At 45.1% G+C, this 24053-nt stretch overlaps 1 protein-coding gene across 3 annotated transcripts in view; it reads left to right on the forward strand.

Annotated features, from left to right (window-relative positions):
* CACNA1E (calcium voltage-gated channel subunit alpha1 E) overlaps positions 1–24053 on the forward strand; it is an 851696-nt gene that overhangs the window by 698449 nt on the left and 129194 nt on the right. For 2 of the 3 annotated variants that reach the window (XM_088447158.1, XM_088447156.1), the window contains one exon: positions 20282–20385. In XM_088447158.1, coding sequence (XP_088303284.1) covers positions 20282–20385 — 104 coding nt within the window. Of the gene's footprint in view, positions 1–13455; positions 13591–20281; positions 20386–24053 lie in introns of those variants that run through there. The other variant, XM_088447157.1, reaches the window with a different exon arrangement.

Here is a 24053-nt window from a genome sequence, read left to right on the forward strand (position 1 = left end):
TGCGTCTTGTATATTATATGTATGATTTAATGTGCGTATGGGGTATGGTGGGACTTTAAACAATATGTGGTAGCAATGTAGTCGCACGATGCTAATAATAGCATATTAGCATCGCACATAATGGTTTCATACTGACGACGCAAGATGGCGTCGTAAGGGGCAACATAAAATGGTGTCATGCAGATTTGAATTTTACAAGTTAGGTCTCCGCCAACCATTCGGCTTCGACAACTTACACCTGTCCGGCTTGGATCGGGTCACTCGTTTTGTTATTTTGCCAAGTACGGGGATGCTACGGAGAGCGGCGCCAGGATGATGTTGAGTATGGGATCTTTATTCCAGGTACTCCCATTGGATTCTACATGGAGAAGTGGACGTGAACAGCTGGCAGCAGGTAAGTATGTGTGAGTGAGGTAGGTGTATGTATTAAAGTTATACTGTATACATTGTGTGTGTACTGTGATTATTTAACTATTTATTTTACAGTGGGTGTACAGGTGCCAGCCACCTGCTGGCACTTGTAGTTCCACAAGTGCCAAAGGGCAGGCATGCTGGCACCTGTAGTTCCACTGTAAAATACAATAGTTTAGAACTATTTCCACCATTATTACCCCCGTCCCCACAGCCCAGGGGTGCAAGGAAGATCCAAGCCCCAGGCTTCAGACTAAGCCTGGAGTTTCGGGAGAGGGGGCACCCCTTCTTGGGGGGTCCCCACCTCCCCTGAGATCCCCGGCTTCGGCTGACAGGCTTGGGGTGTTAATGCTTTGGCCATGAAGACCCGGTGATTGGGTCTCCTGGCTGTAGCATTATACACTGGTTGGTTTGGGTCTGTGCTGGTTTTAAATATAGGGGACCCCAACGCATTTTTTCCCCCTATATTTAAAACCATGAGCCCTGCAGCCAGGTGCTGGTTCCTAAATTACGGGGAAACCCTACACATTTTTCCCCCCCTATATTTAAAATCAGGACTGGCCCTACAGCCAGGTGCTGGTTCCTAAATTACGGGGGAACCCTACACGTTTTTTTCCCAGTAATATTAGGAACCAGGACTGGCTGAGCAGTCCGGGGCTGGTTATGTCTTTTTGGGGGGGGAGGGACCCTACGTCATTTTTAAAATTAAAATGAACACTTTAGATTAGGTATACAGATAGAAACATACACAAATCACACTGATCTGTGTATATTTCTGCCAAACTAGCAGCTCAGGAGGTGGAGTGTTTGAAACTTAAATTTATCAGCAAGTTTGCTACAATCTCACCCGAGATTGTAATCTCGATTCTTGGTAAATTTCCGAGTTGTATCTTTTTCATGAAAAGTACTTCCGAGTTTGGCGATGGTGAGTTGATTCGAGTTTGCGATCTCACCCGAGTTTTACCAGTGAAAAGAGAGAAATCTCTCCCAAACTCACCCGAGTTTGTCTTTAGTAAATTTGCGAGATGAAAAACATGCCTAAACTCACCAGAGATTGCAATCTCGACCAAACTTGAATCTTAGTAAATTTACCCAATATTCTCTTTTTCTTTCTACATACTATCTTACTCTCATGGGTGCACCTCCAGTATTGAATTGTCTTACCTGCATCGGGTGCTAATAGTTATACATTTTGGATAAGACCTACACTCTCCTATAGTAATCCTTCCTGTGCTTCGGGTAATCCACTCCCTCCCCTTGGGACACAAGTTCATCTGGGAGCGTCAGGAAAGTTAGACATTTACACTAATAACATACAACAGGAATAAGCTGAGAAAACCACAAGAGGCAGGATATCTAATCCTTACCAAGCATTGATCCTTCCGCAATTAGCAGTCTGATGTCCTGTTCTGTGCATATTACTAGTACTGCATAATTCAACACTGTCTATGTACTGCAGACCAAGGGTAGTGTGTAATTATAAATACACCCGAGGTCTATTTACTAAGCCTTGGCTGGAGAAAAAGTGGACAGAGATAAAGGGTCTCATTCAGACCCACTCGCAAGCTCCTGAGCGTTCGCAAGCGGGTCGATGTTTGGCTGTACGCAGGCGCAGTGGCTGCACTGCGCGTGCACAAGCCCCGGGGCTCACTACAAAAGGGGCGGCTGTCAATGTTGATCGACAGCTCGCCCCGTTTTGTAGGCGTGGCGGGGGGTGGTTTCACAAATGGAGGCGTTCCTAAGCGAAACGCTTGCCGTTTGTGGGTGGCCCCACAGTGATGTCAGTGGGAGAGCTTCCGGCTCTATTAGAGCCAAAAGCTCCCTGGGGCTTGCGGCAGACGAAACCCTACCACAAGGGTCTCGTCGCAAGCCGCGATCGTCTTGACCGGATAATTTTTTAGATGCGGCCGCCCTCATTCAGAACGAGCGCTCGCATTTTGCGAGCGGCTCTGAATGAGGTCCAAAGTACCAACAGCCTGTGACATGGCAGTTAGGAGCTGATTGGCTGGTACTTTATCTCCGTTCACTTCATCTCCATCCAAGGCTCAGTAAATAGATCCCTATATGTGTCATAGTGCCTATGAGGTACTGTAATCATACTGGTGATCAGTTTTGACATCTGAGAACAGTGCCTCACTCTGTCTTCACCAAAAAAATGTCAGAATAATTAATTTATAGTCTCACTGTGCCTGCTCTTGCCCTTTTTCACTAATACCATTGTGTAAGGTGGCATTCCACTAAATTTCTGAAATTGTGCAGTACGAATCTGAAATTAAAGGTACAGTAATAGCCCAGTGCTTAGGTGTAATAATGTAATAGCTATATTACTGGTCTTGGGGGGTGGGGGAGTGGAGAGACAGTTACCCAGGGGGCCGTGTGCAAATGTCCATGGACCCTCTCCATCCTGAAAATAATTGTCATTGTAACATGTGCAGACTGTCCCAAAGATTCTGTCTTCTGTGCCTAAGGCAATAATAATCCGGCATTAGTTCAGATATGGAGCGGTGCCATATTTATTTTCTTCAGAAATAGAATGCATGTACCATATTTCCAAAGATGTCAGCAAGATGGACAGGAGAAAATTAAGTGAAATGGGTGCAGGGTATGAGGTGTGGGCCCCCCTGGACCTAGGGGCCCATTTACACCACACAGCCAGCACTTATTATAGATAAGCCACTGCAGTTACCTGTAGGTATTGCTTGCACTAGTTTTGTACAAATTCAGTTTACAGTCAGGTGTAACACTGTATACTTGCCATGAGCATGCAATAAAGTGGGCATGTACTGCTACATCTGAGAGGCGTGTCATAACATTCATTTAAATCCAAATGTGAGCCCCAAAGCAGTTAGTAAGATCTATTTGTAGATGAAAACACACTGATACTTTTCAATAAATGCATGTAGCCATAGGGATCATTGTGCCTTATAAGTTATAACCAATGCAGGGAAATTATACTAATGATCCCATTTGAATGTATATATCTCTGTTTTTTATATATATAACAGCTTCATAATGGGGGTAAGATGCAATCAGGGAGATTGTTAAAGCGGGTATCCACTTGCCGATTAAAATGAGCGATTGAACGATAATGATATTGTTCAATCGTTAATTAATCGTACACAAATCGGGCATGAAAATGTTGGAAACGACCAGCAATGCGTGCTCCCATTGGTCGTTTCTGACATCAATCATCGCCTGAACATGCCAGTCAATCTGCCGATAATGACAGATTGGCCATGTTCAGGGATGAGGGAGGGTGCCTGCACTGAATGACATATAGTTCAGTGTAGGCACTGCAGGGGAAGAGGAACGGCTGTATGATTACAATATTGTAATTGTACTGTCGTTCCACTATCTGCTAGTGGATAGATACGCTCCTTTAGACTTTTCAAGGAGTCAGGGAGATTGCTACTATTTCAGGGAGTCAGGGAGAGTTAGTCTCCCTGACAATCAGGGAGAGTTGGCAAGTATATAACACTGTCTTCTATGGGTATTGACTACTGGCACATTTATGCAAGCTGTGTTCTCTTGCACTAGTGTGCATTTTTGCACTGCACCAGCTTGCTGTTAAAAACCTCCAGTGCCTGTTCTATGGGGGCTTTTCAATGCAGCAGTTATGAGTCAGTAAGATTCTATAGCATGTGTCACAGCGGCCCGGCATGCCTTCTGTAGAGTTTTTTCATATCATTTTTATTTTTCATAGACCTACCAGCTTCACATGCTGTACTTTTATTCCTTCTCTCCACCTATTCCAGGTACACGTAAACGCTAAACGGTAATATGTATTGTTCTATGCATTTCACCTCAGAGTGTAAAATGTGTGCCCTGAGATCCGTGCAGGCAGCTTGTTCTAATTCCTGTCACGCTGCAACTCATATCATGAGAGAAAACAAACTTGACTAGGAAGATTCTCAAGGGATTGCTGTGAAACTCTCCTAAGCGTCCCTGCTTCAGCCAGCAAGTGTTACCTGGGAAGACTTCCTCCTGTCACATGGAGAAGTGACAACATGACTCGTTTATCAGTCACCTACTCTGTCTTATCTCTCCTTACACTGTCATCCTGTCATATTACTAAAACATATTTGGGGAGATTTACCAAAGTGCGGTTTTGCCAAACTGCATGATTTATTGGTGCCTTGATGTGCCATGATTTAGTAAGTCAGACATCAAAGTGCATAAATAAAAACTTCCAGTTCTAAAACCTCGATCCCAATTATTTACACATAGAAGGTAATCAAACCGTCCCATGTATCAAGCAGCAGTTTGCCAGACTGATTGACAAACCACCACTTTTTAGTCACAGTACAAATATGTGGATTTTACAGATGAGTTAGCTCAGTACTGTTGAAGCTACAGTACTGGGGGAAAAACAAAAAAAATGTCCCCTCCCTTCCATTCTGCAATAGCCCATTCCAGCATCGGATCCACTTCTCTGCAGATAGGGCTACTACATCTAGACCACAGGTTCTCAAACTCGGTCCCCAGGACCCCAAACAGTGCATGTTTTCCAAGTCTCCTCACAGAATCACAAGTGAAATAATTAGCTCTACCTGTGGATCTTTTAAAATGTGTCAGTGAGTAATGAGTACACCTGTGCATCTGCTGGGAGACCTGGAAAATGTGACCTGTGTGGGGTCCTGAGGACCGAGTTTGAGAACCCCTGATCTAGACAGTACTATCCAAAAACGGAGTAGCTCTGCATCCCTACTTATATCCATCAGCATATGGGTTCCATACAAAAGGTCGACAATGATTTGGTCAACACTAGGTCGACATGGAAGAAAGTTGACAAGACAAAAGGTCAACAGTACAGAAGGTCGACATTGAAGTGGTCGACACATTTTTTATTTTTTCAGGTTATCTTTAAGGTTAGGGACTTACCTAGAATTAGGCACTAGGAGGGACGGTTAGGGTTAGGCACTAGGAGGGATGATTAGGTTTAGGCACTTACCCCGACGGTTAGGGTTAGGCACTAGGAGGGATGGTTAGGGTTAGGCACCAAGGGGAGGGTTAGGATAAGGGTGAAGATTAGGTTAGAAAAACAAAAAATATAGTTGACCATTTCAATGTCGACCTTTTGTACTTGTTGACCTTCTAACTTTTTTCATGTCGACCAAATTAGTTTTGACCTTTTTATTGTTGACCTTTTGTATCACACCCTTGGTGTATTAACGGCTGAGAGACACGAATATTGTGATGTCCCCATGAAAAGCTTCTACCAGCACTAGGCTATGACATGATGGGCACTATAGCAGACGAGACACTATAACAGAAAAATCCACAGCATATGGTCTTCCTGCCATAATGTCCACCAGCATTAGCCTGTACAGTACTGGGCTGAATTCCTTAGTCCTGATATAAGACTCTTCTGAAATCCTGGTGTTGTGGGTGTGAGGTAATGCAATGGTTAACAAAAATAAATAAATGTGCATTTTGCTTGTGAACTTCCACCAAATCCTGTAAAGTGTTTGGGATGTTTGGGTAGAATTACAATCACCATCTTACCTGTGGCTGCTAGAGCATGCTGGCATCTAGTACTGTATGGTACCAGGCCCTGCTGGGACTTATAAAAAATATAAATGAAAATGTCCCTTATTATTACAAATAAAAACATCTCCACACACTCTAATTTTCCACAATATATCTCACCTAGATCAAGGTCGGTCTTTTCCTAGCCCGTAGGCTTGCAATCTAAATAATAAGAAACATATAATATTAGCTATGAGAGCTCTACTCCTTAGAGGAAAAGCATGACAAATACAGGCTAAGAGCCAATTATTCTAACTAAACAACTGAGCGACTTCACTCTGATTGGTTACAACTTACAAATAGCTAAACCCACCCAGGTATAACTGCAATGGTGTAAGTACATTGTGATGGAATCTATGAATGAAGTACATTATTTATTTATATTATTTTTGAACAACTACGAAGATATATCTGCACCCGGTCTCAAGCACTCCCAAATGGTACGCCTATTTACCTGCATCCCTGCTGCACTGCAAGAGACACTTTTGCGTAAACACGCTCCTGCTTACAATACTTGGGTTGCATGTAACAATACTTGGGTTGCATGTGACAATACTTGGGTTGCATGTGAGTGCCCTTTCACATGGCATTTCCAGGCACAAATAGGAGGAAGTGTCAGATAATGTATAAAATATATAAAGAACAATCTCAGCTTTCCTTTTGAGCTCCACAGTGCGATGGACAGTGGCATAACTATAAATTTTGCTCCCCATGCCAACAAATTTCTGGTGCCCCTCCCCCCTTGGTCAGAGGTCTACCTCGATTGGTGGAGAGGAGTGTGAGACTTCATACCTCGCTCACTATAACTTTGGAATCTATTTCTGCCAGATACAGAAAAAGACTACTAAACATTTCTAATTTCTGCTGATGCTAGGATACGCCAGCACCTTATGCGATATGAGGGCTCCCTTATACAATGACTATGGTCACATACAGTAGATATCGCACATGGCTTTGTGATGACGCGTAGTAGCTGAGTGGCAGCAATCTGGCATGGAGAGCTAGTCCCCAACACCGTGCCCATCCATGCGCTACTGTTGGGGATGATGCGCGCACACATCACCTGCGCCCTTGCATTGCTCGTACTTGCGTCCCTCATCCAGGTCCCCCATATGATCATCTGCGAGGCTGCAACCCTTCGTTTCTGGATCAGGGAGAGATGGAGGTAGCACTGACCTGTGGGAGCTGTGAGCCCCAATCCACCACGCCGAGCATGTAGAAAGATTCCTCTGCCAGCATCCCTTGTCCAGTGGTTAGCCTGGATTACTGTTCTCCTTATGCTGCAATTATGTGGTTCCCAATGTCAGGTGCATGATGTGCACTCCCCCCCCCCTCTGCACTCCAATCCCCCGGCGCCCCCACCTTGCCAGTGCCCCCAAGCTACTGCAGGATCTGCGGGGAGCATTGCTACACTACTAGCGATGGAGTGTTTGAGTGTTGAAATGCCCACTTGCAGTCTGCATGGATGGAGATTGTAAACCCACTGACATCGACGCAACATTGGTCACACCATTGACATTTGCGTTACCCTAGGTTCTACTCTACAGATGTGTCCTCATACATCTCACCTCAAAACGCCATGCAGCGCGACTTAGGTGAGTGAGCTACCAGGTCCTGTGCTACTCTGCTAACGTCTGGTGTCTTTTTTGCCACACGCCAGCAGACTGTGAGTCTGTATATGAAGCACAATGGAACCTATAATGAAAAAAGCTGCGGCCGCTACATTGTAGCACTTCATATACAGATTCAGAGAATCAGTCTCATAGAGACATACAAGTGTCACATATCAAATGAATCAGCACAGTCTGCTGGTGCCTCCTAGTTGCATCACATTGCAACTTACTGTAGATGCATTTACAAAAAAAAATACAAAAAATATGTCTGGTGCTAGCAGAGTCTCACAGGACCTGGCACGCTGAGATGGGCTTTTTAGCACGACTACAGCAAAGATGTATAAGGACACATCTGTATCAACTTTCCTCAATCCAACTAAACATGGCTTCTGAAGCAGTGGATTTGTGATTGGGAACACAGAAGTCCATAACACTCCCCTAACGCGCCCACTAACAAAACATCGCTCAACTGCGGGAACATTGGAATAAAGTCCAACTCTGAATCAGGATACAGTATGTGATTTGCAAAAGGAAAACTGCAGATACATTTTTTTATGCCAATTCTGCTTGTTGATGTTCATCTATGCTCTATGCCAGGGGTCGTCAACCTTGGCCCTCCAGCTGCTGTGGAACTAGACATCCCAGCATGCACTTCCATAGTTTTAGCATTCTGTTATATCAAAAAGGTGGCAGTGCATGCTGAGACGTGTAGTTCCACAGCAGCTGGAGGGCCAAGGTTGAAGACCCCTGCTCTATGCAATGCTTTGGATGATATTTTATGAACCCGTGGTTCAATTGTGTCAGAAATGTACTGAGCAGCAATCCTCAAGCTATGACCTGTAATCACAGTCAGACCACCTGCCTCATTAATTAACTTTTCCACTTTTTAATTTATATACTGCTCAGTCGTCTGGAAAAAATTATGTATTTGAAATAAATATTGACAGTAAGAGAACATTGGGTCTGGGTTTATTTTGAAGTGCTTGCAGGTCTGAATGCAAACGGAACGCTAATGCAATTATATGCACATGCTAATGCGTACACATCGCCCCTTCCCCTCTTTTTCCTCATGCAAGAGCAGCAGTTATCCTTATAATCATAGATACAACTGAAATAGCGATCCCCTCGGCATTCGCATTATTGGCGTTGATAGGTATCAGCAGATGTGTAAAGGACGTTAGTCCACACGAATAAAGCCTAACCAGGAGTATGGTGTATTTGCCAACAGGAACAATGTGCAGGATGAAGTATGCAGGGTATGCACAATAACAGTGGTATAGGTAGGGTTATGGTGGTAACATGCAGGAATAATATGCGGTGTCTTAGATATAGTCTAGTGTCTCCGTTATGGAGAGAGCACAGAGGCACCTCCTTCCAGCATGGAAGTTTACACTAGAACATGCACGTCAGTGTGACTCCAGTGGTAAATGGGGAGACAGCACGTGGAGCACTTTCCTGACCTTACCAGTTAATTATAAGGTGTCACTCTGGCTACACACCCACAAAACTCCAACGAGATGGTTTTCTTCTGTGCAAATACCCAGCTTCAACCCAGAAACCAAACCTCTTAACGTCCCAATTTCAGCGGGACAGTGCAGCTTTTTGGACACTGTCCCATCTGAGGGGGACATTCTGAAGTGAATGGATATTGCGGGCATGATGTGCCGGTACTGACTGGGCGTTGGTATCTTTGGCATTGCAGATGTCACTGAAAAATTAACAATGCGGCCATTTTCCTGGCAATTTGCGCATGCACGGTAGGAAAATTGCCAGAAAAATGACCACTGCCCATGCACAGCTCCATAGTCTACTCAGAGAGGATGGGACCTGGATGGAGACTGCACACAGGCCACCTCCTCTCTTAACATACCCCTGACTATAACCCCATGAGTCTACCTAGAAATGTGGGCAAAAAATAGGAGCATGATCTCCGTTGTATCCAACTCAAAGTCTCTACGTCCATTTCTCCTTGTTTAGTGCAAATTTTGTTTATTTGAGAAAAGTGCAAAACAAAATGTATACAAATGGTACATATTAAAGGAAACAAATTCCATAGCAATTGGAGCATTCCAAATCACATATAATTCACTCAGAGAAATTACCATTCATCTATAAAATTGAACATTAAATGTTACCATAAAAAAGAGAGAAGAAAGAAAAAAGAAAAAAAGAGAAATTTAGAGAAACGGGGAAAGGAAAACAAAAGGGGACAAAACAAGATGCTCCAGGACAAGTAGCACAGTTAATTACCCTAAAAAAAACCCCAAAACCTTGGGATACCAGTGCCTATGTAAGAGCTCCAAAAGAGCAATGTACCATACAGCTCTATTACCTATTAGAATGGGATAAAACAAACACCTCATTAAACTGGGGGAGAAGGACAGGTAGAAGAGACAATCTGTTTGTAAATCTGGGCATTTCTCCTTTTTTATACCTTCCAATATATCTTGTGTAGCAGTGAAACTCCAGAGACCATAACTAAGGGCCTGATTTGGATTCGTAAGCAAACGTTTACGTACTAGAAATCCAATGTTTTGTGATATGCGTTGACCAGTTGCAATGGCCAGTTGGAGTAAGCTCGGACTTACGCAGAGGGCTGCAATTATCGCGACCAATAATTGCGATGGTAATCTGATGCTGTGTCTTTGGATGCAGCACGCAGATCGCAGATGCATACAGGAGGCTTCTAGTTCCTACAGATATCTCCTGCTGCATTTGAATTTTAGTTGTAAGGTATTGTACAGCCCTGTGTGAGGTGCAATACCATCCACATCAGGATCAAACCCTAAGTTTCTTGGAGTGAAAAAGACCTAAGACATTTACCCATGACTGATGCTTTTCAAATGGCAATAGTACTGTATTTAATGCTAAACCACACTGGTTTAATATTAATAGTATTGCCCTTTGGAATACAACAGTCAAACCAGATGATCATTGATGGCTTTGTACATTTGATGGATAATAAATCTACACCTAACTGTAGACCACTTGAACAATTGCCGCTCCAGCCATCACACACACACACAAAGCTAATTCCATACATTACGCTTTCTTACAAGAACCCTTAGACCAGCTGATAATCACTACTGGCATGTCAAAACATCTAGTGCATTTACTGACCCTCTATGTTCCCCAGCTGTTCCCGTCCTCCTCTAGTAGCCTTCTCATTGCTAGCACATGCCATGAGCTTTTTCTTAACATTTTTCACACTCGTTTTTTTCTCCCGTGAGACACTTCAGATGGGTCTCTCCTCCAGCCATAGGTGGCCTTCGTGTAATCAATAGGAGGCTGATATGTATTCAGCCTGTGGGAGTGCTCTCTAATTAGATATTTCTGGCAATCGATTCGGCAGGGTGCAGAGCTCAACTTGGCTTGAGAGTGACAAAGGAGTTGAGAAAATTATTACTAGCAATCAGTGTTATTGGCAGAAAAACAATCTTGCAGTTGGATGAGGACTGGACCACCCACAAATGTCCTTATTTTTGGAATAGTTGTCCTTAAATTAGATTGCATTGAGATGCTATTGCCTATGGAATTACACACGGGATACTCCTTTTCTGTTTGGAACAGTTGTATAGAAATTTTACCGGTACTCACCAAGACCAAAATTTGAATCACACTACATGGTATGAGCTTAGAATGGTGACAGATAATCCACCCCATTCAATTCATCCAAAATCTTGTAACAACCTATTGATTCATGGTGTTTGGAACTCAACGCATACTTCTACAGAAATAATTGTAACTTGCTTCTTTGCTCTGCACTCCATAATTACATTGTACTTCGCTGTTTCCCAGTGCAATTCATTCTTTTCTGAGTATCTTATTGCTATGAATTGCAGTAAAAAAAATATTTTTTTTCTTTGTTTTAAAAAAAATTTGGCAAGTAAACCTAGATAATGTGTTTATCAAAAAAATCTGGTTTCAGTTTGATTTTCTACCAGAAAATTCAATTTTGAAAGTATCCTCTATGAAAGTTGCTCCACTTTTCATTTATCAAATTAATCCTGCGTGTCGCTTTCTCAAATTGCCTCCACCTTTGCTAATACCCAGAGTCTCTCTTGTCTCCCATGTATCCTTGATGAATCTCCTTGTGATTACCCATTTCAGATAGATAGATATGCACCATGTTTATTTTCCCTTTTTTTAGGAGGGGGGGGTGGCACCAAATTATAACCTGCCTCCGGGCGTCTGGGATGAATTTACACCACTGGGTAGAGGCATACTTGCCGACTCTCCCTCAGTGGGCGGCAGGGTCCCGAAAATCGTGTGGTGCTCCCGGCCACCTGCTATAGAGAGCAAATCCCCTGGACTGGCCGCAACCACCACCCCCCCTCCCCACAACCTCCCATTTTCCCCCTGCACCCACCACTTACCTGGCGAAAGTGGGCGGTCCGGAGGAGGCCGATGATGCAATTTGCGCTGAATTGCATCAGCTTCGCCCTGCCCCCTGCTTTACAATGACGGAAATCTCTGCATTGTATAGCGAGGGGGTTGGCGCCGCAATGGCATGATCCCACTGCCGCAACTCCACACCGCCCACCATGCCCCATGCAGCGCTGACCTGGCTGCTCCCTCCCGTGTGCTTGTTTATACAGTAGATCAGTCAATGCTGGATTAACAACAGGGCAGCCGGGGTGGTCACCCAGAGCCGCCCAAACACGGTGGCGCATAACTGATAGCTATATTGCCGAGGTAGGGGGAAGGGCACTGTGACATATGTGATCTGGAGTATCTGTGCAGCATAATGTTAACTGGGGGAATTATAGTGTGTTCAACAAATTTGTGGTGCTGGGATTATTTACACGTATACTTTTTAATAAAAGCCCCAGTATATCTTACTGACAATTTTAGTGGTAGGGGCCCCATAAATTAGTTGCTCTGTGTTTCCAAACAAACCTAAATCCGGCCCTGGGATCAGCTACAATAATATCTACAATAAACTGATAAACTGACCCCACAACAAATACACTTATCATGGAGACTGTAAAACCTTTAAACTTGATTTACTAAGTCTGGCACTTTGGCCATTGGGTGTACCTGTTTTGCTGGTGCCATATCACCTAACGTGAACTTGAGTCACAAAGGATGTGTTCTTTTATGGTGATTCTCATTCATGGCACGTTATCGCCAACCCCGCCCAGACCTCCACTCCCCTTTTCTTCCCCATTTTAATTAATGTAATTGGCCTCTGAAGTGTGTGCTGGCAAAAGCTTATGAGTGTCAGCTAAGCCATGAGCAGCTGTGCTTCCATGCTGCTCATCATTAGGAAGCTCTGTGTTCTGTGTCAGTACTTAGAGCAGGAGGAGTGTGAGGGCACTGTGCCCAGGCAATGCCTGTGTTTTTTCTTTAATAGTTAGTGTTAATGTCGTTACTTAACACAAGCAGTGCTTAGAGAAAGCCTAATATATTGCTGTGTTAATGTGATGTTACTTCTATGTGTTTATTATTCCATAATAGTCTTGCCTTTATTCTCATGATAAAAGCAGATAAGCGTCAGAATGTTGTCCACTGTTTTGTATGGTGTTGCTTGAGTCATCACTAGAGATACATTATTCTATTTACCATAAATTATATCTTAAGTAACCAATATATATATATATATATATATATATATATATATATATATATATATATATATATAAAATCTTATATGATCATAAATCAGATTATCAAATCTACTAGTTTACAATTAAATTAGTGAGATAAGTGCTACTGATCAGAATTGAATAGGTGAGGCCAGAGGTATCACCGATGTGGTGACATCCATTGTGAGAGTTATCTACCCCTCGTGCACGCAAAAGGGGGCGTGGCCTCATTCCCACGCGATCACGCCCCCTGATGTGTGCTGTTTATGGGGGCGTGGCCGTATCACGCTGGGGGCTTGCCCAGCACTCCGGGAGCTGCGGGGAATTCCACAGCCTCTCCCAGCAGTGTGGATGCAGCGGACATGCGCTCGTCATCCATCAGCGCTGTAGCGCTGTTTGGTGAAACCACCTGAGAGGGTGACACCAAAATAGGAGAGCAGCTCAACTAGGTGAGGCACTTACAAAAGTATTTCAAGTATCATGTGCTATATTGGACTAAAGTCAGAGCATTAAGCGTCATATTTATTCATTATCAGGTTTTAGACCTGATAATTGGAATTTCTTATCTCCGTTTATTGTGGCAATAAAAAATTAAGGATTACCGGTATTTATTAAGAAATGCAAACAGGGACTCCAAAGTGTACAAGTAAAGTGATCGCTAATGCAATCACTTTACTGGTTTGGGGGCCGTGCTAATGCGAATGCACAGTAGGGTTGCCACCTGTCCTGTATAATATGGGATTGTCCCAGATTTGAAATCAACTTGCTGCGGAATTGATTTAATACAGGATGCAGTTTGTGCCATTTTTTAGATCTGCAGAGTTAAGCTGGCCATACATGCTACAATTATCGGGGCGATCCGCCCAATTTCCGCGGATCGCCACGATAATTGTAGTGTGTGCGGGCGACCGAGGGTTAAATATTGCTCGTTCAGGCATGCCGGATTGCCCAGCATGCCCGTCGATATTTAAGAGGTAAACTGTCAGCCGCATCAGGCAGTGTATGCCCAGCCGCGGCCGACAGACAGACATTCCTGTGTTCCTTCCCATGGAAAGGTACAGGTAAATGTCTCCTCCCCCGGGGGCAGAGCGCAGATGTCGGGGCTAATACACTGTGAGATATTTCAGTGTGTGCTGCAGACTCTGCGACTGGCAGGCTGCCAGATAAAATGTCTGTCGGTCTGACGTGTATGCCCAGCTTAAGAAGTGTAATTTGTGGTGCGGTGTCACCGGTGACTGTGTGAAATGAAGCTCCGAATCCAGAGTGACAAATAGGCTCAGCTTCTGACTGGCCCAGCCTTAGCGTGCTGTTGCGTGCAGCGTGTTAGAGTGCATGTTACACGTAACATGCACTCTCAGTCAGCTTGCACACAGAGGCTAAGGTCCTACCTGTCTGGACTCGAAGCTCCATGAGCGTGCCTCACACAGTCACCACGGCGCCGCTGCACCCGGCGTGCATAGTATTTTTACTCATTTTTTTTAAGGGGGCGTGGTCACGCGCCTTCCGGATTTGGCCAGGCCCCATCTCCCATATTTAGCCAGAAAAAAGATGACTATTGCACAGTCATCAGACCACACATGTGCAAGCGCCCACTGCTGGGGAGGGATCCTTCCGAACCCTCTCCTGCTAAAATGTTGCAGAATATAGCCTGTAAGTGGTTTATGCCACTTAAAGATGGCTTTAGCTACCAGGGTCAAGCTCCGGAATGTGAAGCTTGGTAAATTAAACATTTTAGCAGACCCATAGAAACCTAGGGACAGGGCCAGCTCCAGGGGTAGTCGCGCCCTGTGCTGGCTTGGTGTGAAGCACCTCTAGTCGCGCGCTTTTGAAAATGGGGGTGTTACCTAATTACCATAGGCCACGCCCCTAAGTGATGTTATATGGGGGCGCCTCCCGTGTAACGTCAGGCTGGGGGAGAGCCCAGCATTCCGTCACTAGCTGGGCTTCCCCAAGTCCTCTCCTGGCACTGAATGGATGCCCATTCAGCTACTCCGGGGTCCGGCAGCGGTGGGGGTGCCCAACCTCCCGATTTGCCCACCCACGGGACACTTTGGGCCACTCGTGGAACAGCGTGAGAGTGCTGTCTTGCTGAAATCGGGATGTTGGAAGGGTTGCGCCCTCTATGGGGTGGCACTCCTGTTTGACCCCACTGGGTCGAACACCCCAAGAGCCAGCCCTGTCTAGGGAGCTGCGTTTGCGGTCGAACATGGAGGACTGCAGCAGACATCTCTAATAGATACATCTCAGGATGCTTAGTGTATGTGGGTAGCCCCTGAAAATGGGGTGCAAATATTTTTTGATAAATATGCCCCTACCTATCTTTTTTGTATATGTGTGCATACAATATATGCACTTGTAAAATGAATTCAGTTTTTAATGTAAGAATTGTTATGACACTGTGCACCGTATTGTGTATAATATGGTATACAGTATATAAAAATAAGTGGAGAGATTAGTATTGGTTAAGACTTTGTAATCTTTTTTGCCATAACATCTATATAAAAATAAAACACAAAACGCCACATTTTCAAGAAAGGCATTTAGTAAAGCAGAGAACAGTTACATTAAATTCACACAAGAAGCATTTGTATAAACTGATGAAAATGAAACATTTCCCTCTTGAACAGTGGCACAGCAGGGCTAGCATACTAACACCACAGTTACAGTACCTGGAAATCTGTTCCTAAACCACAGCAAGCAATCAGCTATTGTCTAGTGTAAGGTATACCATTTATTGCTGTTTTTAACTTGTTATGCATATTTTGTTCCTAAATGAAATGTTAGTAAATAAGCCCTAATGGAACAAATGTTAGGTTTGCAGGGAGCTCTAATTTGCAGCTTGCACATATATGCCTTTTACACTTTTGTATTGTTAGTGTAATGCTCTCTGTAATATATTGTGAATTTTTGCTCTCAAACAATATGGATGTCTGAAAAAGTAAAATATTGCTTGCTGTACTCTCCTTCATGACAGTGAGTGAGACATGGGTCCGACTTTATTGTACGAGTCAAAATTATACATGTTTTGTTTTTTATTACATGCTTTTATGTACATGTACAGTATGTATGTACTTTCTGTATAAAATGTGCTGTAAGAGTCTATTTATGAAGCAAAGACCAGACCATTCTCCACTTTTCTCAATTTACTGTAAGAGGAGTCAGATATTTTTGCAATGGTTACCTACAGTATTTTGCACCCCCTTACCATTGTTCCCAATGAGATGTATGGGGATGGTGTTCTTTGTCAATTTAAAAAGCACTACTAGCCAACACCATCTCAAGAAGGAGTTAGTCATACTTGGCAATGGGGTAGCAGCAAAGCCGGAGATGCTGTAAGGCTAGGCACATCACAGCTCAAAGCAGGAAGTAATATGAACAGCTATTGATTTTCACCGAAACTGCAGTTTTCCAACTCCTCCAGGGTGGTACAAGTTTCAAACTCATTTGCATAGTCAAAAAAACCTGATCGCATGTGCAGCTTGGATGGGGTAATGGTTAGCATTACTGCCTCACAGCACTGAGGTCATTGGTTCGATCCTCACCATGGCCCTGTGTGGAGTTTGTATATTCTCCCCGTGTTTGCGTGGGTTCCTCCGGGCACTCTGTTTTCTTCCCACAACCTAAAAATACAAGTGGTAGGGAATATAGATTGTACGCTCCATTGGAGAAGGGACTGATTTGAGTGACCAAATATTCTCTGTGAAGTACTGCGGAATATCTGCGCACTGTGTAAATAACTGGTGATAAAAAATAACTGATTTTCACTAAAACTGTTGATTTCCAACCCCACCGGGTGGTGCAAGTTTCAAGCTCATTTGCATAGACCAGATCACCTTTCAAAACCCTAAAAAAATGTTTCAGTTTCTACAAAATTTCTGTCCAAGACTTGTTTTTGTAGTGTGAACACATAGGGGCTTATTCTGAGTTGGGAGCAAATCAAAAACTACCAGAAAATTTGTTTCAGGAAAGAACTATGATGCACTGCAAAAGGTGCAAATACATTTATTGTTTTTGCATGCAGGGTAAATACCGGCTACTTTTGCATGTAGCCCACAAATGTAGGACAGCTTTTTTTTTGCACTGCAGTTTAGATATCAGTTTGGAGTCACGCCCCTCCCAAATCTAAATCTCTCTGCACATATTCCATCTGCCCCACCTGCAGCGCAGCATGGTTTTACCAAGGTGCACAGTTACTTGCTTTTTTTAGCTTTGCTCCCAACTCAGAATCAGCCTTATAGAAACTGATGCAGATGAACAAACGCCCGTCTGTGAAGCATACTGTATCTTGCATGTTTTTGCACTGTTATTGATCCAGAACCGAGTATATGCAAGTATTGGCGACGAGAGTGGTACTCACCTCAGACGCAGCTCCATTTGGGACGTAACCGGGCTATAATGGGTACTCACATGTCTGCAAAGTTCAGTGAGGGCTTGCTGATGGCATTGTAGGCTATGCAGAGGGGGACGGAAGTGTAATTATAGTACCCGTTGTCAGATGTATATTTTATACCGAGGATGGGACTGGAGCAAGCACGCACTGATAATAATGACGGCCATAAAACCATGCATATTACAGATAGGTATAGTTGGCTCACCAAGATCCATTTAAGTCTGTGCATGCGATGTGGGAGTGATTGCGGCTGTCTCCTGTTCATTTCTGCATTGGATCCATGGTTTGCTGTATCACAACAGCTAATGTGCAATATTGAGAATTGTCCCCATGTGCCTATTATCACTAATAAAATGTTCTCAATATGCAATGGATGGCATTTTATTGTGCAAATTCATGAGCTGGTCAGTAAAAATAAATACACATCACAATGATACTTAATCCTATATAATCTATGGAAGCCAAGACAATTAAGGTTTACCAGAAGCCTGAATGGTAGACACCATAATTATACCAGTGTTTTTGAAAGGTGCAAGAAGGGGGAACACAAGTACTGTAAGTGGCCCATGATAGAGCAGCCATACCTCATACTCACACAGTAACAATACGTTGGCAAGGCAAGCAGAGCTAATAACTTATGATGAACAAGGGATTGTCAGTATAGTAACGGCTATCACTATTGTATGTTTTCTCCTGAAAGCTTGGGGAGTTTGTTGTGTGGCTGTTGGAAAGGGCCAGTGAGAACCAGTAAGCCGCTGCACAGATATACACATTGCCTGCACTGAATGGAGCTATCGTCTCTTATAAAATACTGACTGCAACTTTTGACAGAAGTTAGCGTGAAAGACACTTGAAAGTGGGGGTAGTCATTTAGTTCTAGAGAGATCAGCATCTGATTGGTTTAGAGCAGGCAAGTCAAACTCAAAATACTAACCGGGCCAAATATTCAAGGTCTTAAGGGTGTGTGGGCTGCAACAACAAAAAAGTATTATATGCAATTTTGAAAGGTTTATTATTAATAAAAACCCTAGTAGTGCCCCTTATGTGTTCCCCCAGTAATGCCCCTTATGCAGAGCCCCCAGTAATGTCCCTAGTAGTGCCCCCAGTAATGCCCCTAATGTAGAGCCCCCAGTAATGCCCCTTATGCTGTGCCCCCTACCAGTATAGAACAGGCCCCACTCACCTGTGCAGTACTTACCTTTCTTCACGATGGCCGCTGGGCACCGTTTCAGTTCACGTCGTATTCACTTCCACCGTCACGTGTAGATGCTGCTGCTGACTGGATCTAATTAGATCCAGAGCGGCAGGCGCAGGTTCCTCTCATTGTTTGTGATGTCATGATGTCACCTGCGTGCTGCATCACTGGGAACACTGGCCTCTGAAGCGAACAGAGGCTTGTGATCGCTTCAGAGACCAGCGTTGCCAGCTTTAAATAGAGGAAACACTGCCCAATTGGAGCTCAGGGGTGTGGACTGCATATTATATATATGTGAGCCCACACTGTTGGGCCTCAGAAAATGTTTATTCGGCTCGCATGTTTGACATGCCTGGTTTAGAGAACGCAACATGTAATTGGTGTCGCAATGGTACAACCACAATCATGTACCTTCTTCTCCAACACTGCCATGTCTCTCCTTCTGCTCCACGGGATGTTTCTGTCATCCCTGAGCTTGCCTTAGGACATCTGCATTACAGTTTGACAGGTTTACCGTCCCAGTCACACTCCCCACCTGCCACTGTCTCCGGAGCGGGACAGTGAACAATCATATCAGGGGCAGAACTATGGGAGACAATGGAGGCGTCTGCCGCCGGGCTTCAGCTCTGAAGGAGCTCCTCTTCCATTGTCCACAACATATTCACCCCACTTAGGGCTGTAACTATGTACCTGGTGTGTACCGTCACGGCTGCCCAATACATGGCACACCTTCTATCTATAGCCTGTCTGCATGCGAATTGCTACATTACAGTGTCAGCGGCTGTAACGAGGGGGGAACCAAATTCTAACTTGCCTCCAGGCGTCTGGGATGAATTTACGCCACTGAATCGTGTACCTTCTTCTCTAGCACTGACATATCTCCTGTCTATGCAAACTAAAAGGTATGATCCCGCACAGGATTGACAACAAATATACTATAAAGATGTATATTAGTCAAACCAATCATATAAGAAATACTCGATATTCTGTACCTAGCAGAATGGTAGTTATTCGTGATGTTGGTGGTGCTCCCCAGAGTCAAAATTTATATCAGTGTGTATTTATATGTTGTTCCCAGGGCCGTAACTAGGGAGGTGCGGCTGGAGCGACAGCACAGAGCGCAGGGCTCCGTGGGCCTGCACCGTCGCCACCCCACGACCCCTGCTTCTGGCTGCTTGGAACGGCACCCTGCAGCCAGCATCACTGTGGTAGTGCTGCTTGTAGCGTCTATTGGATGCTACAGGCAGGCATCCTGCCATAATTACAGCTGCCTGGAACATCTTGAAGACGCTCTGGGCACTACTGCAGCTTCAGGTGCCGGCGGCCCCATCTCATTATGCTCGATGATATGACGTCCCAAGCAAAGGGGGCTGGGCCGGCACAGGGCACTCGGAGCCCTAGTTACGGCTCTGGTTGTTCCCATTGCCGCAGAGCAACAGAAATGTCTCCCGTCTATCAAACTCTTACCATCCAATCGTTTTCAAAATCAGTTACTGTCATGACAAATGATTTCTGTGTATAAATCCACTCATATTCTCTTGTTGATGCTTTGCAGACCAATGATGCCTTAGGAGCCACCTGGAACTGGCTATACTTCATTCCTCTCATCATCATCGGATCTTTCTTTGTCCTCAACCTAGTCCTTGGTGTACTGTCAGGGTAAGTGCTAATCTATTATACACTAATGTGCTTTGGGCCTGATATTTATTCGTTATCAAATCATAGCGTGGTATAATGCACCAGCGTTTTAGACAAACCTACAGATGTGACAAACCTACAGATGTGTCCTCACTCGTCTTTGCTGAAGTTACGCCCAACAACGCATCTCCACACACCTCTTTCCATGAGACTCTGCTAGCACCGGGTACCGTTTTTTTTTGCCAAAAATGCATCTAAGTCGCAATGTGATGTGACTAGGACGCACCAGAAGACTGAGCATTTTCGTCAAAACAAAGACACCCGACGCTAGCAGAGTTGCACAGGACCTGGTGGCTCACTCACACCAGGCATATCGCGCTACTGCAGGGCCGGCTCTAGGGGTGTTTGACCAGTGCGGTCGCACAGGGGCACCACCCATAGAGGGCGCACCCCTCCCCAAAATCCCGATTTCAGCGGGACAGTACTGTCCCACTCAGGGGCGGATTGGGAACTAAAAGTGGCCCTGGAAAAATTTCTGGAAGTGGCCTCACATGGGCAGCACCAAATCAACTGTAGGCAGAACCAAAACATCAAAGTTGGCTGGATTACATCACTATACCTGGAGGCATCAGTGATAGGCAAGGCTAAAGCTGGCCATACACCAGACCAACTTTTCTCTGGGATACGTTCAGTATCCCGGCACAGGGGATGCCGGCTTAGAATACCAGCGCCGGAATCCCGACACCTGTCAGAATCCCGGCGCCGGCATTCCGACCGATGGCATCCTGAAGGCAAGTAGCGGGGTTAGGGGGAGGGTTAGTGCTGAAGTATTAGGAGAAGGGTTAAGGTTAGGCATTAAGGGGAAGGGTTAGGTTTAGGGTGTGGGGAGGGGAAGGCTAGGTTTAGGCACTTGGGGGGGAGGTTAGATTTTGGCATCGGGGAGGGAGGGCTAGGGGAAGTAGGAGGGGGAGTATCAGGATACCTAGCAAAAGGTGTCGTTATCCTAACCCTGTTGGGATGCCGACTTCTGGATTTTGACTGCCGGGATCCTGTACCCATCCCCTCTCTTCCAACCATTCAACTGTCCAACTAAAACAGTGCAGCCAACTTATCTCTAACTTTTGAAGTCACAGAAGTAGGCAGAAAGTGTCTGCATGTTTTGAATAAATATTTGGTTAGGCACACGGACACCTCACAGGTGCTACACAGAGTGACAAGGCATACACTTCATTTACAGTATACATATACTAGGGCTGGTGATGACACTCTTTCTTTCTGTATATGTGTGTTCTCTCTCTCTCTCTCTCTCTCTCTCTCTCTCTCTCTCTCTCTCTCTCTCTCTCTCTCTCTCTCTCTCTCTCTCTCTCTCTCTCTCTCTCTCTCTCTCTCTCTCTCTCTCTCTCTCTCTCTCTCTCTATATATATATATATATATATATATATATATATATATATATATATATATATATATATATATATATAACAAGAGATATGGTAAGAACTTACCTTTGTTATCTCTGTTTCTACGAAGTCCACAGGGTTGACCTTGGGGTATAGGTTGGGAACCAAATCCGGGCACCACGCAGTTAAAGCTTTTAGCTCCCAGGATGCACTTGGGTCCACTCTCCCTATAACCCCGCCCCCCAGCCAGAGGCACCTCAGATTGTAAGTAGCCAAAGGCCGGAGGAGGAGAGAAAAAGAGAGAGAAAACTGGAACACTCTAGAACCATACTCACAGAAAAGGAGACGGGAAGCCGGTGACCAGTAACACAGCCCATATGAAGCCAGGTGCGTCAGGGCGGGCGCCCTGTGGACCCTATGGACTTCGTAGAAACAGAGATAACAAAGGTAAGTTCTTACCATATCTCTTGTTTTCTACTTCAGGGTCCATAGGGGGTCCACAGGGTTGACCTTGGGGATGTCCCAAAGCAGTTCAACCAAGGGTGGGGACGCTCCTGTGCTGAGAGGAGAATCCGTCGCCAAAAGGAAGCATCCTGAGAGGCAAAGGAAACCAATGCCTAGAACCTTAAAAAGGTATGGACAGAAGACCACGTGGACACCTAGTAAGGCAAAACAGCCGAGGCGCCACGACGAGCCGCCCACGAGGGTTACACGGCCCAAGAAAAAAACAAGCCTCAACGACAGAAATGCCCACCCATGGGTAGGCCCCTGAGGAAGACATACGAGGCCATCCAGTCAACATTTCATTATAGGCCGGCCATCGTTTCCTGTTAAAACCAGAAACCGCAGACCACCAATAAGGAGTCCGCTTACCATAAGGAACTTGAACGGATCACATAAAGCCAAAGAGGCCGGACCACAGTCCATGAGGCCACAACAGCCGAGAGGACTGGGAACTGAATGGCCATACCATAAGTTCCAGAATAATATGGAACCTAAAAACCACTTTAAGAAGAAACACAGGGCGAGAGCAACTCACACCCTGACATGATGCCCTCCAGAAGAGGGAGCCACATGAGAACGCTCCCCATTCAGACACTCTCCTGGTTGATTTAAACACCCTGAGAGAGAGAGAGAGAGAGAGCTTAAACAATAGACCATGTAATGGCTATCACAACCAGCGGTTCCATGGACTGTCCCCGGAGGGAACAAAGAACCACTACTAACTCCCCAGGAGTCCCTAGGGAGGATAAGTGGAGACATAATCCAGAAAACACTCCAAAGGATGAACTGGATACCAGAGCGGAGCAATTCCATATCTTAACCATACCGACAGTGTAGAGATCCGCACTGTCAGGAAGGCCAGGCCAAGGGTGAAACCCAAGCCAGCTGGAAGGAATGCCAGAATATCTGGAAATCCTGGACACCGGAGGATCGTATCGACAGGTACGATACCATAAGAATTATGTATGCCACAGTCCGTGGCAGATCCCAGCAAAGTCTGGCCTATCTGCTCTAAACATCTCAATGAAGACAGAGCCAGGGAAGCCCGAGGACCACAGTAGGGGCGCAGTTAAAGACAAGCGATCCAGATCCAGGGAAAAACAAGGACCCTGAGACAACAGGTCCAGATAGTGAAGCAGTAGGAACGGAGCATCGAGGAGGAGACTCCGAAAATCTTAGTACCAGTGATGTCTGGGACGACCTGGAGCCCCCAGAAGGAAAGCCCCTCCGTCTCGAATTAAACTTCCGAAGACCTCGAGGAAGAAGGGAGACCGGAGGACACAGGTACACAAAGTGGAAGGACCACTTCACTGACAAAGAGTCACTGAAGGTAGCTTCAGTACTCCTAGAGCTGGACTGTAACACCGGTAATGTGTGATCGAGTCAGAAGGCCATGGGGATCAATCCCCTCAGGGAGGCCCCCTCTGCTCACCAGGAGTTGAAACCTCTCTTGGAGAAGAGACTAGTCCCCGGGATGCACGCCGTGACGGCTGAGGAAGCCCGCTTCCCAATGGAGAGCTCCGGGAATAAACACCGCAGAGTTGGCCAGGAGAAGACCCTTGGACTATGTCAGAATGGGTGACATTCCTAACATTGCCACCCAACTACCAGTGTTGCCTAGATGGAAGCCACTGTTGTGACACTGTCGGACTGAACCTATTCAGGTTAACCGTGACAAATGGGTTAGGCCAGAGTGAAAGTCCAAGACAGCTTAAAGTATCAACAAGGTAAGTGGCAGGGCAGAAGCGACAGACGTCCAACTGCCCCGAAATGAATGCGGACCAG

Source organism: Taudactylus pleione, unplaced genomic scaffold, assembly GCF_031769625.1.
Source record: "Taudactylus pleione unplaced genomic scaffold, aTauple2 ptg000421l, whole genome shotgun sequence".
Classification (NCBI taxonomy): domain Eukaryota; kingdom Metazoa; phylum Chordata; class Amphibia; order Anura; family Myobatrachidae; genus Taudactylus; species Taudactylus pleione.